The 14310-nt window shown below is 44.4% G+C and overlaps 1 protein-coding gene across 1 annotated transcript in view; it reads right to left on the bottom strand.

Moving 5' to 3' along the window:
- Positions 1-14310, bottom strand: part of LOC126159020 (uncharacterized) — a 514849-nt gene that overhangs the window by 486246 nt on the left and 14293 nt on the right. The window contains exon 2 of the mRNA XM_049916483.1: positions 8540-8761. Within this exon, the coding sequence (XP_049772440.1) occupies positions 8540-8761 (222 nt within the window). The remainder of the gene's footprint in view (positions 1-8539; positions 8762-14310) is intronic.

Raw genomic sequence — 14310 nt, 5'->3', positions numbered from 1 at the left:
GCCAATGTGTTTGTCAAAAGAACCGAGGAGCGGACAGAATTTCACGGGAACTTCTTTTCCTTGGGGTAGCAAACTCCCACTAAAAAGAGAAAGAATCAGCTCTGATCAACGGCATCAGGATGCAGCAGGCAATTAACCCACTGCGTTACATACACATTACGTGCATCCACAGGACATGTAGCCTGTAATCTAAAAAGGTTAATGATGATCCTTCCTTTGGTAAAATATTCCAGAGTAGTACCTATTCGGATATCCGCGAGGGAACTGCCAAGAGAGAGATGACCACAAGAAAAAGACAGAATAATCAACGAAAGAGTAATATTCTACGAATCGGAGAGTGGAATGTCAGAAGTTTGAATGGAAATGGAAAATCTCGGTCTAGATTTAGTAAGGGTACCTGAAATTAGATAGAAAGAAGTGAAACGTCCCCTTAGAAAAATTTATGAATTACTGTGCTGGAAACCCGCTTACATTGTTTGCTTTTCAAACAGCTGAGCAAAACTGAACGTACTCAGACATTACTTTCTTTGCTTATTCTGATGAACACTAAACTGACACACAATATTTCTAGCGCAACGCAATCTGACTTTCAAAAATCTCTAAAAAAGAATGGCTCTGACTAACATTAACCTATACCTTTCATAAATCACTTATCTCACAAAAATCTTCGTTACTCGAACTACTGCAATACAGCGAGCGCCACTTCTGCCAGCGAAATAAACGATTCTAACTACTGAAGGCACTAACTACTGATGGCGTAGTCAGCAAATGAAAGATTTTGATAGAGAACAAACAATGTATTTACCTTAATAGTGTTCAAAAGTCATAATATATACAGCAGTTCATGACATCCAGTCTTACAAATTTACTGTGTCTGTGGACACACGTCCAGATCATCCGCTCTCAAAACTCAGCCATTTCTCTCCCCACATCCACCACTGCTGGCGGCTCACCCCAACTGCGCAACGCTACGCGCTGTTAACAACCAACTGCCCAACACTACAATAGCAAATTCCAACAATGCAAACCAGCCACAAACTGCACACAGCACAGCCAGTGATTTTCATACAGAGCGCTAGGTGACGTTACCAACATAAAAACCTAAACAGCCTACTTACAGAAGATAAGGATTTCTTGTCAGACGAATGAAGAATAATATCAACAGCAGTAATAAATCTTGTAACAGGAGTAGCATTAGTTGTGAACACGGAGGCAGGGTAGAGAGTGAGTTAGTGTGAATAGTTCAGTGACAGGTTTGTTCTCATCAGAATCGAAAGCAAGCTAGCGCCAATAGTAGTTCAGACGTATATGCTGACGACAGAAGATAGACAGAGAAAGTACACGAGAATACCGAACGGGTAATTCAGTATGTTAAACGAGATAATAATCTAATGACCATTGGGGGTTGTAACGTTTTAGTATGGGAAGGAACAAAAGAAAGAGTTACAGAAGAAAATGGTCTTGGCAGTTCGAATGAGAGAGGAGGAAAATTAATTGAGTTCTGGAATAAATTTCAGCTAGTAATAGCGGATATATTGTTCAAATATCACAGGAGGAGGACGTACACTCGGGAAAGGCTTTAAGATGAGGAAAATTCCATCTGGATTACATAATGGTCAGACAGAGACTCCGAAATCAGATATTGACTTACAAAGCGTGTCCGTGATCAGATATAGACTCGAATCACAATTTAGTTATGATGAAGAGCAGGCTGAAGTTTAAGAGACTCATCCGGAGGCATCAACATGGGAAGAAGATGGATTTTGAGATACTGAGGGATGAAGTCACCGACGCTATTGATACTGCGATAATGAATACGACAGTAGGCAGTTCAGCTGAAGAGGAATGGACATATCTAAAAAGGGCAATCACAGAATGTCGACAGAAAAAATGTAGTACAAGGAAGATAAATGCAAAGAAACCTTGAGCAGCATAGGAAATAATTCAGCTGATGGGCGAGAGCGGGAAGTTCAAAACCGCTCAGGGAAATTCAGGAATACAGAAATATAAGTCACTTAGGAATGTAAGAAACAGGAAGAACGTAGAACCTAAGGTAAAATGATTGAACAAAAATGTGAAGACATCGAAAAGGAAATTGTCGTCGAAAGTACTGCTTCAGCATATAGAAAGGACAAAACAAACGTTCGGTGAAATTACAAGTGCAATGGGAATTACTTTGTTAGCATCAGACGAGAGTTTTGCAAATTGGAGGCTCCTATGAGGGGGAGCACTCGTCAGATGATTTACGTGAGAAAGAAATGGGTGTTGATACGAGAGATATAAAGGATCCAGAATTAGTGTCAGAGCTAAACAGAGATTTGGATATTTGAGAACAAAGAAGGTAGAAGAAATGGATAACATTCCTTTGCGGTTTCTGAAATCATTGTGGGAAGTGACAGCCAAGGGACTATTCAAGTTGGTGTAGAGAGTCTATGAGTACGGAGACTTTCGGAAAAATATTGTCCACATATCCCCAAGATAGCAAGGGGAAAAAATGTGAATACTATCTCATAATCAACCTGACAACTCATGTAACCAAGTTCCTGCAAGAATAATATACAGGAGAAAGGAAAATAAAATTGAGAATCTGTTAGAGGTCGATTAGAGTGGCTTTCGGAATGATAAGGGCACGAAGGAGGCCGTTCTAAGTTTGTATCTGATAATGGAAGGCCACAGTAGGTTCTGTGAAGCTTTGGGGGTGTTTTTCGTAGCCGACTTAGATCCACTCATTAAGGATACCGCCGCGCGGGCTGAGGCGCCTTGCCACGGTTCGTGTGACTCTCCCCGTCCGAGGTTCGAACCCTCCCTCGGGCATGTGTGTGTGTGTGTTTCGTCCTTAGCGTAAGTTAGTTTAAGTTGGATTAAGTAGTTTGTAAGTCTAGGGACCTATGGCCTCAGCAGTTTGGTCCCACAGGAACTTACCACAAAATTAAGGTTACGGTGAACATGATGTTCAGTGCTCTGTTCTGTCCCTAGGTGGGCCAATCGGGCCCGACCTACTGCCGTGTCATTCTCTACCAAAGGATGAAGGGTCATGTGGTCAGCACACAGCACACCCGACCGTAGCCTGGTTTCTTGACCTATTCCAGTGGAGCAGCTCCTCAGTTGGCCACACGAGGCTGAGTGCATGTATCAGTCTTTCCACCGAGGAAAGATCCCTGCCTGGGACGGGAATCGAACCCACGTCCTTTGCTGCGCTGACCACTCACGAGAGGAACACAGCAGTTGCCATAATTCGATTTCCCAGAAAATTCGCTCAGTGGTAGAGGAGTCAAAATAAGGAAATAAGGGAATACGTATCTCGGTTTATCCGTAAATACTCGACCGTTTCTGGGAATACGACGGTCGAAGCTTTAGAGATGTCTTACGTACCTTCCAGCCAGTAAGTGGATCAGCCGAAGCGGTGGCACAATGGGTCGCGCCTTTACACTTTTGCACTCCATGTTCAAAACCTAATTATTGTTTTTATTTTGTATTTTGGTCTTCCACTTATCTATCCATGCCCGTAAAAGATTACTATGCGAATGTTTCCAACATACAGCGAAATAACGTAAACTTATTCGTCTACTAATAGTACGTCTGGTGAATGAATGAAAAATTGATAAAAGAATGGAAAAAAATTATTTGAAATACTTTTCAGTGAAATTCCTGTAGCGTATCGTATTTCGGAATCAGTTGCAAGCGCCGCTTTTCGGGAAAGTGATCCGTCACTCGTGGTTTGCCGCAAAATTATTGCCAACGCGCGAAATCTTCAACAGTGTGAATGGCGTCTCTTTTCCGAGTGAGATTTCTATGAATATATTTCGCTGTGGCAAACCTCCCTTTGCGCAATGCTTGTGGTGTTCCAAAATTCTATGTTCCAAATGTTTCTACGATCAGTATAATCCAAGGGAAAGCATACACACAGAATAAAGCATAAACATGAAAATATAATATAAGATATAAGAACTGATATAAAAACGGAATATAAGAATATGACATTTTAGAAACATTGCAACCCTTGAAAATATTGTACACATATATTACATAGTCAATATACACTAAGTGATCAAAAGTATCCGGACACCCCAAAAAAAAACGTTTTTCATATGAAGTGTATTGTTCTGCCATCTGCTGGCAGGTAGGTACTCCATATCAGCGACCTCAGTAGTCATTAGACATTGTGAGAGAGCAGAATGGGGTGCTCCGCGGAGCTCACTGACTTCGGGGGTGATTGGGTGTCACTTGCGTCATACATCTGTACGCGAGATTTACACATTCCTAAGCATCCCTAGGTCCACTGTTTCCGATGTGACAGTGAAGTGGAAATGTGAAGGGACACGTACAAGGCGTACAGGCCTACCTCGTCTGTTGACTGACAGAGACCGCCGACAGTTGAAGAGCTTCATAATGTGTAATAGGCAGACATCTGCCCAGACCATCACGCAGGAATTCCAAACTGCATCAGGATCCACTGCAAGTACTATGACAATTAGGCGGTAGGTGAGAAAACTTGGATTTCATGGACGAGCGGCTGCTCATAAGCCACACATCACTCCGGCAAATGCCAAACGACGCCTCGCTTGGTGTAACGAGTGTAAACATTTGACGATTGAACAGTGGAAAAACGTTGTGTGGAGTGACAAATCACAGTACACAATGTGGCGATCTGATGGCAGGGTGTGGGTATGGCGAACGCCCGGTGAACGTCATTTGTCAGCGTGTGTAGTCCCAACAGTGAAATTCGGAGGCGGTGTTGTTATTGTGTGGTCGTGTTTTTCATGGAGGGGCTTGCACCCCTTGTTGTTTTGCTTGGCACTATCACAGCACAGGCCTACACTGATGTTTTAAGCACCCTCTTGCTTCCCACTGTTGAAGAGCAATTCGGGCATGGCGACTGCATTTTCAGCACGATCGAGCACCTGTTCATAATGCACGGCCTGTGGTGGAGTGGTTACACGACGATAAATGCCCTATAATGGACTGACCTGCACAGAGTCATGGCCTGAATCCTACAGAACAGCTTTGGGATGTTCTGGAACGCCGATTTCGTGCCAGGCCTCAACGACTGACATCGATACATCTCCTCAGTGCAGCCATTCCACAAGAAACCTTCCAGCATCTGATTGAACGTATGCCTGCGAAAGGTTAAGCTGTCATGAAGGCTAAGGGTGGGTCACCACCACATTGAATTCCACAATTACCGATGGAGGACGCCACGAACTTGTAAGTCATTTTGAGCCAGGTGTCCGGAAACTTTTGATCACATAGTGTATAACACTTATTGTGAAACCCATTTCTAATTTTACTATTAATGTAGTGTCCTTGTATCTCCTAGCTTGATAAGAAACATTTGAGTATTAATCTTCTACGAACATCAGTAGATAAATGAAAAAATAAAATAAATAAAAATAATAATCTGGTTTAGAGGGAAAATTGGGAAACCATGACGCTAGCCACTGTGCCACCAAATTGGCTGAGCTTATTTCTCGCTAAACGACATCTAAATTACGTCGAAACTTTGACGGTAGATTTCTCAGAAATGGACGAGTGTCTACAGAAAAGCCGAAACACGTGTTCGTTTATTTTGATTCCTCTTCCAGTAAGCGAAATCTCTGGGAAATCGGATTATGGTACATCCCGTGTTCTCCTCGTTAGCTATGGAGGCGGACACCGTGAACACGAACCACATTATTTCTATCGCTATTTTCGGTGACAAACTGTCACCATTTCATCCACACATTCACGACGCTCCCCTTTCCAAGATAACTTCCGTATTTATAGGGCTGCGCAGATACTATTCCGGTTGAACGAACGCTAAGGTATCCTATCACACCTCGACTGGCCCAGTAAATCAGCCAATCTTAATTTCACTGTAAATGTCTGAGTCTATGAACGTGACTGAAACGAAGCAATTAATATCCCCGAAATTTGGAAGCTCTATGGGGTCTGATAATCAATGACTGATTTCTATTAGATATATCGTACCTGAAGAATCTTATGAACTCTCTTCCTCGCAGAATACAGGCCATTATCAAGCATAGTGGCGGTTACACGGTATCATCGTGTGCTTATGCGAACCATTCAGTCCTATATCGAGGGCAGTATGCTAGATAAGATCGACATTATACAGTGGCCTGTGGTGGAAAGATATTGAATCAAGATGCTCTGTGGGACAGATGGGTTGAAACATTTGTTGATACAGATGACTTAACAGACATAAATACGAGACTGCCGCTCACTCTGAGGAAAGGAGTGGTCCCTTGACGCGGTATCAAGCCAGTTTTGGGATCGATCACAATAGTCCGATTAAAATTAGTTGACAGCTGGGGTCTCTCACTTGCCGCTTAAGTGTTGCCACATCCGTTACCGTCTACCACTCGGTTATAGGCGGCACACAAACATGGCGGCTCACTTCACAAACGCTGAGGTGGAGAAATGTTGGCCAGCTTCGGCAGCAGTACTTCAGTCATGGCCGTGAAAGCGAACTGTAATTTCTCGCTGTCACTGACTATCTGCAATTACTCCCACGCTGGCGGCACGGGCTGCAGCATTACCAATCGATGAGCAATCCTTGTTGACATCTGGCTGCAGATTATAGGCGACACAAGCTGATTCCAAACGAAAAAAGAACGAAGTGAAGAAAAATATGAGCAAATAAAAAAGTCATTATGATGATGAAAATGACATGGCAAACTATTATAAAGAAAAAAATTACATTTATGTGAATTAACCGAAAACACGTGAGGCAATACTGACCTTACGACTTATCTTGGAAGAAAGATTAAGAAAAGGCAAACCTACGTTTCTAGCATTTGTAGACTTAGAGAAAGCTTTTGATAATGTTGACTGGACTACTCTCTTTCAAATTCTAAAGGTGGCAGGGGTAAAATACAGGGAGCGAAAGGCTATTTACAATTTGTACAGAAACCAGATGGCAGTTATAATAGTCGAGGGGTACGAAAGGGACGCAGTGGTTGGAAACGGAGTGAGGCAGGGTTGTAGACCCTCCCCTATGTTATTCAATCTGTATGCTGAGCAAGAGGTAAAGGAAACAAAAGATAAATTCGGAGTACGTATTAAATTCCATGGAGAAGAAACAAAAGCTTTGAGGTTCACCGATGATATTGTAATTCTGTCAGAGACAGCAAAGGACTTGGAAGAGCAGTTGAAAGGAATGGACAGTGTCTTGAAAGGAGGATATAAGATGAACATCAACAAAAGCAAAACGAGGATGATGGAATGTAGTCGAATTAAGTCGGGTGATGCTGAGGGAATTAGATTAGGAAATAAGACATTTAAAGTAGTAAAGGAGTTTTGCTATTTGGGGAGCAAAATAACTTATGATGGCCGAAGTAGAGAGGATGTAAAATGTAGACTGGCAATGGCAAGGAAAGCGTTTCTGAAGAAGAGAAATTTGTTAACATCGAATATAGATTTAGGTGTCAGGAAGTCGTTTCTGAAAGTATTTGTATGGAGTGTAGCCATGTATGGAAGTGAGACATGGACGATAACTAGTTTGGACAAGAAGAGAATAGAAGCTTTCGAAATGTGGTGCTACAGAAGAATGCTGAAGATAACGTGGGTAGATCACGTAACTAATGAGGTATTGAATAGGATTGGGGAGAAGAGAAGTTTGTGGCACAACTTGACTAGAAGAAGGGATCGGTTGGTAGGACATGTTCTGAGGCATCGAGGGATCACAAATTTAGCATTGGAGGGCAGCGTGGAGGGTAAAAATCGTAGAGGGAGACCAAGAGATCAATACACTAAGCAGATTCAGAAGGATGTAGGTTGCAGTAGGTACTGGGAGATGAAGAAGCTTGCACAGGATAGAGTAGCATGGAGAGCTGCATCAAACCAGTCTCAGGACTGAAGACCACAACAACAACAACCGAAAAAATGATAGTCAAAGTCTTTTGATTAGATTTGACAAGATCCGGACCAGAACCCTTCTACACGTATGTCTTGTATGCCAACCATTACTCTATGCCATGCCATTATACTTCAGAAAGCTGTTGTATTTAAGCCTCTGGCATCCCAGTCGCAACGATTAACTGCAGCCTTCAAAAATTCGGCTTTACTCAGTGTCATGCGGAGTGTATCTAATCGAAGCCAATCTGTATGATTATAATAACTGTACAAATTAATCTGAATCGCGTCTTGTGTGGAAGGATCCAGTGGTGTTTGGTTAATACTGTGTACGAAACGTGTGAATTTAGTTAGCATTGTTGGCTTGTGTGTGTGTGTGTGTGTGTGTGTGTGTGTGTGTGTGTTGTTTTTGGTGTGGTTATCATCTGTGATGAGTTGTAAAATAAAAGAGACAGACCCAGCATTCGAGATCCAGACACATCAAGAAAGAATGCCGGACAAGTAATTGGAAGTGAACTAATTGTTCAGGCAGTTTGACAAAAGCGAAAGTTTCAGGCTTGACGCTGAGCCCTGTGATTGGAGAAAACACGCTACAGTTAGTGAAGGGTGAACTACCAAGTAATTTTAATCGTGCTATAGCTGTCCAGCACGCGTTGCGTGGTGAGGCGAGGCGGCGAACGGCACGAACCTGGTAGGAGGAGAGGCAGCCGAGCAGCCAGTCGCCGCCGGAGGAGGCGCGGTGGCGCTCGAGCACGTCCAGCTGCTTGCTGGTGATGCAGTACTGCTCGCGGATGTCCTGCTTGCTGTACGGCGGAGCCGGCACGCCCCCGCCGCCCCCGCTCAGCAGACGACCGCCGCGCCGTGGACCCATCGTTTCATCGTCGCTCGTGCTGCTCGGCCCGATGTCCGCCTGCAACAGCCCGTTCCCCAGCGTCACACACACACACAAACACACATGGACACACACACACACACACACACACACACACACACACACAGACATTGTACCTCGTGAGATACAGCCAAAGCGGCGAAATAGGACAGAAAATTCATGTCCCAGATAACGAGATCGAAATGACCACTGCATCGAAGCACTGCTCAAAGCTTACGCTAAATCTGTAGCCTTATGATCTATTTCCGTATCTCTCTTCTTTTACTTCCATCGTCTTATAAGTTTTTTTCTGCCTCCTTACTCTATTCCCTTACCTTTTACCCTTGCTGTGTCTCTCTTTCTTTCTGTTTTGCGTTCCTCACTATTCCATTTTCTCATTCCTGTTCTCTTTATTTCTTTCCCCTTCTATTTCTTTCACATAACACTTTCACTTTTCCGCTCTTTCTTCTTTTTCACCCACTTACATTTCCTTTTTCCTTTCCTTTATTCTTTATTTTTCCTTTCCCCTTATTTTCCTTTCCACGTTTTCCTTACATCCTCGCCGGCCGCGGTGGTCTAGCGGTTCTGGCGCTGCAGTCCGGAACCGCGGGACTGCTACGGTCGCAGGTTCGAATCCTGCCTCGGGCATGGGTGTGTGTGATGTCCTTAGGTTAGTTAGGTTTAAGTAGTTCTAAGTTCTAGGGGACTTATGACCTAAGATGTTGAGTCCCATAGTGCTCAGAGCCATTTGAACCTTACATCCTCCCCCCCATTTTCCTCTTTATTTCTTTTCCTGCCCTATATATATGGGTTGGATAAAAAGTAGTGGGAACTCAGTTATATTTCGTACTAGACTTTACTGACAGACATTCATCGTATCTCATACTTCAATGCAATCGTGCCGCATCTCGATCACATTCCTCGACCGAGATAGAAGAGAGATGTCGTACACTGTCAGCGTGTCCATCTCTGTCGATGTCCCGCAAGGGCCGCCCTATGGCACGCATACTGTCTTGTCTTGCGCTGTACCACATGCCATGACGAGGTATCCTTCATTTTGGCGAACAGATTGTAATCGCACTGACTCAGATCGGGTGAATATGACGTTTGTTCCAGTGTCTCCCACCCCTACGTACACATGAGCTCCTGCACGGGGTCTTCCGTGTGGCATTATCCATTGTCAACGAAGATAATGGAATGTAGTGCTAGAGCTAGTGTGGTGTGGTGTGCTCCGACCCTGCCCACTTAAATCTTGATCCAGCACGTTGTTCGTGTTTCCTGAACTCACTGTTATGGCGTTTCAACTGGTCTCGCACACTTTCTGACAGTACACACAGCAACTGACTCAAACACAGCCGTCACGGCCACTGCATTGTTTCAACTGACCTTATGCTGTCAGCTACAGACAGTGGGAATAGGATTTGACGTAAATCCTTCATGTTGCGGTACTGCTGCTACTACTTTTCATCCAGTCCATGTACTTTCCAATTCTCCTTCTTCCTTCCCATTTATCTTTGCACTTATGTCCGTTTTTCTCGTCCTTCCCAACCCCCTGTCCCCTAAATGCTCCCCTCTCCTTTTTCCACTTCTGTTTCCTTACACACTTTCCTTATTTCTTCCTTTGAATCGTTATTTGATGCAGCAGAGCTACCCGTAAGGTTACAAGCTGAAGTAGTAAATTAAAATTTGTGCCAAGGTTGGGACTTGAAAGTGGTTCTCTTGCTTACTAGCCACACGTGTTATCCACTACATAATCCTAGCATACTTGCTAGATAGCTACGCGAACTACTGATTCCAGTACCCTCCCTAACACAAACTTGAATTCGCACCTCAGCCTGTCTTGATAGTCTGTATTGCAGGGTAGTGTAGTGGATCTCAGCTTCATCTTCTTATCGAAGATGAAGCTGAGATTCAGTATTTATCCACGAAAATGTATTTCATGAATGTAGACCATATTTTCACATTACGACAGATTTTGGAGAAACATAGGGAAAAATAAAAAAATATACACTCCTAGAAATTGAAATAAGAACACCGTGAATTCATTGTCCCAGGAAGGCGAAACTTTATTGACACATTCCTGGGGTCAGATACATCACATGATCACACTGACAGAACCACAGGCACATAGACACAGGCAACAGAGCATGCACAATGTCGGCACTAGTACAGTGTATATCCACCTTTCGCAGCAATGCAGGCTGCTATTCTCCCATGGAGACGATCGTAGAGATGCTGTATGTAGTCCTGTGGAGCGGCTTGCCATGCCATTTCCACCTGGCGCCTCAGTTGGACCAGCGTTCGTGCTGGACGTGCAGACCGCGTGAGACGACGCTTCATCCAGTCCCAAACATGCTCAATGGGGGACAGATCCGGAGATCTTGCTGGCCAGGGTAGTTGACTTACACCTTCTAGAGCACGTTGGGTGGCACGGGATACATGCGGACGTGCATTGTCCTGTTGGAACAGCAAGTTCCCTTGCCGGTCTAGGAATGGTAGAACGATGGGTTCGATGACGGTTTGGATGTACCGTGCACCATTCAGTGTCCCCTCGACGATCACCAGTGGTGTACGGCCAGTGTAGGAGATCGCTCCCCACACAATGATGCCGGGTGTTGGCCCTGTGTGCCTCGGTCGTATGCAGTCCTGATTGTGGCGCTCACCTGCACGGCGCCAAACACGCAAACGACCATCATTGGCACCAAGGCAGAAGCGACTCTCATCGCTGAAGACGACACGTCTCCATTCGTCCCTCCATTCACGCCTGTCGCGACACCACTGGAGGCGGGCTGCACGATGTTGGGGCGTGAGCGGAAGACGGCCTAACGGTGTGCGGGACCGTAGCCCAGCTTCATGGAGACGGTTGCGAATGGTCCTCGCCGATACCCCAGGAGCAACAGTGTCCCTAATTTGCTGGGAAGTGGCGGTGCGGTCCCCTACGGCACTGCGTAGGATCCTACGGTCTTGGCGTGCATCCGTGCGTCGCTGCGGTCCGGTCCCAGGTCGACGGGCACGTGCACCTTCCGCCGACCACTGGTGACAACATCGATGTACTGTGGAGACCTCACGCCCCACGTGTTGAGCAATTCGGCGGTACGTCCACCCGGCCTCCCGCATGCCCACTATACGCCCTCGCTCAAAGTCCGTCAACTGCACATACGGTTCACGTCCACGCTGTCGCGGCATGCTACCAGTGTTAAAGACTGCGATGGAGCTCCGTATGCCACGGCAAACTGGCTGACACTGACGGCGGCGGTGCACAAATGCTGCGCAGCTAGCGCCATTCGACGGCCAACACCGCGGTTCCTGGTGTGTCCGCTGTGCCGTGCGTGTGATCATTGCTTGTACAGACCTCTCGCAGTGTCCGGAGCAAGTATGGTGGGTCTGACACACCGGTGTCAATGTGTTCTTTTTTCCATTTCCAGGAGTGTAGGATTAATTTTCATAGATCTAGAAAAAGCATATGTTACTGTTCCAAGAAAATTACTTTGGAGAGCACTACATATGGCAAACATAAACCCTCCCTTGATTAAAATAATACAACAGATGTATAAAGATAACATTTGCCAAGTGAAAGTTGGTAATAAACTTTCACAGAAATTTAGAACAAGCAAAGGCCTTTTACAAGGCTGTCCCATGTCACCATCATTATTTAAAATCTATATAGATATTAGCCTTAGAGCATGGTCTCGTAAATGTAATAGTATGGGATTAGAAATAAGAGATGGCGTTTATCTACATCATTTATTATTTGCTGATGATCAAGTAGTCGTAGCACAAGATGGGGAGGATGCTAACTATATGTGCAATCAACTAGCAGTAGCATACAAAACTTGGGGTTTGAAGATTAATTACCAAAAAACAGAATACTTGACTAATGATTCAGATGAGCTATACATTGAAGGAAAGAAAGTCAAAAAGATAAACACTTTCTGTTATTTAGGATCCATTTTAGAAATCGAGGGAAAATCAGAGTCAGAAATCAATAAAAGAATTAGTAGCGGACGGAGGGTCATTGGGATGCTTAACTCAGTCTTATGGAGCAGGAATGTAATGAGCAGAACTAAAAAACTAATATACAAATCCATATTAGAGAGTGTGGTTCTGTATGGAACGGAGACCTGGACAATTAACATGAAGCACATTAAAAAATTACAAGCTCTAGAGATGGACTTTTGGAGAAGATCGGCAAGAATCTCCAGGAAAGAAAAGATAAGGAACACCGAAGTAATAAGGAGAATGGAAATAAAAGAAAGAATATATGAATTAATGGATAGGAAGAAATTACAGTGGTACGGGCATATACGACGAATGGAGAAAACCAGAATACCAAAATTGATACTGGAGTGGGAACCGGAGGGGAGAAGAAGAAGAGGACGACCTATGACAACCTGGCTCCAAAATGTACAGCACACAATGAGGAGAATGGGCGCAGAGGAAGAGGACACACAAGATCGAAACACCTGGAGAAATATTTTGAGATTATAGTTTAAGAACGTTTATTGTTTGTATTGTAATTTCCAAGTAAATTATTATGTTGGAGATAAGCCTCTGTAATGAGGAAAAGCTAAAAAAAAATGTATTTCCATTAAAATGTTCTGTTTCTGGGCGTTGTAAGCGTATTGTCACACATCGCTGGCTTAGTTGTGGAGTATCTTTGCGGGCAGCCGCGTATGTAGAGTCGAGCGCGGGACACGGTACTGTTATGTTGTGTTGTGGATAGCTCTACATGTAAGAAGCATTGTCAGTATGGAAGTTGAAGTGTTGCTACAAGTGCTATTATAGTAAAGTGATGTAATATGGAAGTGATTCAGAGGAACGTGCTTCAAGATGTAATTAAAATTAGCAGTGCCACCGATAAAGTATTTGTGTATCCTCTCGTTGCGTGTCGCACAGCATCAATCATCCGCGCCGTGTTCGGTCTCCCAGAATGAACTGATGTGAATCAGTAGAAATGAGTCACCATAAAAGAGTGCAGTCAAGTGCCAGTGTCTTGTAGCGAGTGTGAGAAAGTGCGTTCGACCATTGCGTTTCCGCATTATCAACAATCAGCCGCGCCGCGACGGTTATGCGCACGCTCGTACAAGTGAGAACTGAAAACTGAAAAATTAACTTTACGGACAGTGTTATATCATTACTAGTGTGGAGGAGGACTGGTACCAAAATAAATCTGTGTATGCCTGGCGAGCGTAAGAACTTTCGTTCGATTATTCGGCTTTCGCATCATGAACAATCATCCGCGCCGTGTTCGGTACATGTACGCTCGTCCAAGTGATATTGTGGACAGATAATCATCAAGATTGTTAATTGGGATAAACATTTACGACTCAGAATGTAAACAGTGCAACCTGTGATTTCTTATCGTCTCAGAATATAGTTGTTCATACCAGACGTAGCCCCCCCCCCCCCATGAACCATGGACCTTGCCGTTGGTGGGGAGGCTTGCGTGCCTCAGCGATACAGATAGCCATACCGTAGGTACAACCACAACGGAGGGGTGTCTGCTGAGAGGCCAGACAAACGTGTGGTTCCTGAAGAGGGGCAGCAGCCTTTTCAGTAGTTGCAGGGGCAACAGTCTGGATCATTGA

This window comes from Schistocerca cancellata, chromosome 2 (genome assembly GCF_023864275.1).
Source record: "Schistocerca cancellata isolate TAMUIC-IGC-003103 chromosome 2, iqSchCanc2.1, whole genome shotgun sequence".
Lineage (NCBI taxonomy): Eukaryota > Metazoa > Arthropoda > Insecta > Orthoptera > Acrididae > Schistocerca > Schistocerca cancellata.
This window is presented reverse-complemented; position numbering and strand designations above follow the sequence as displayed.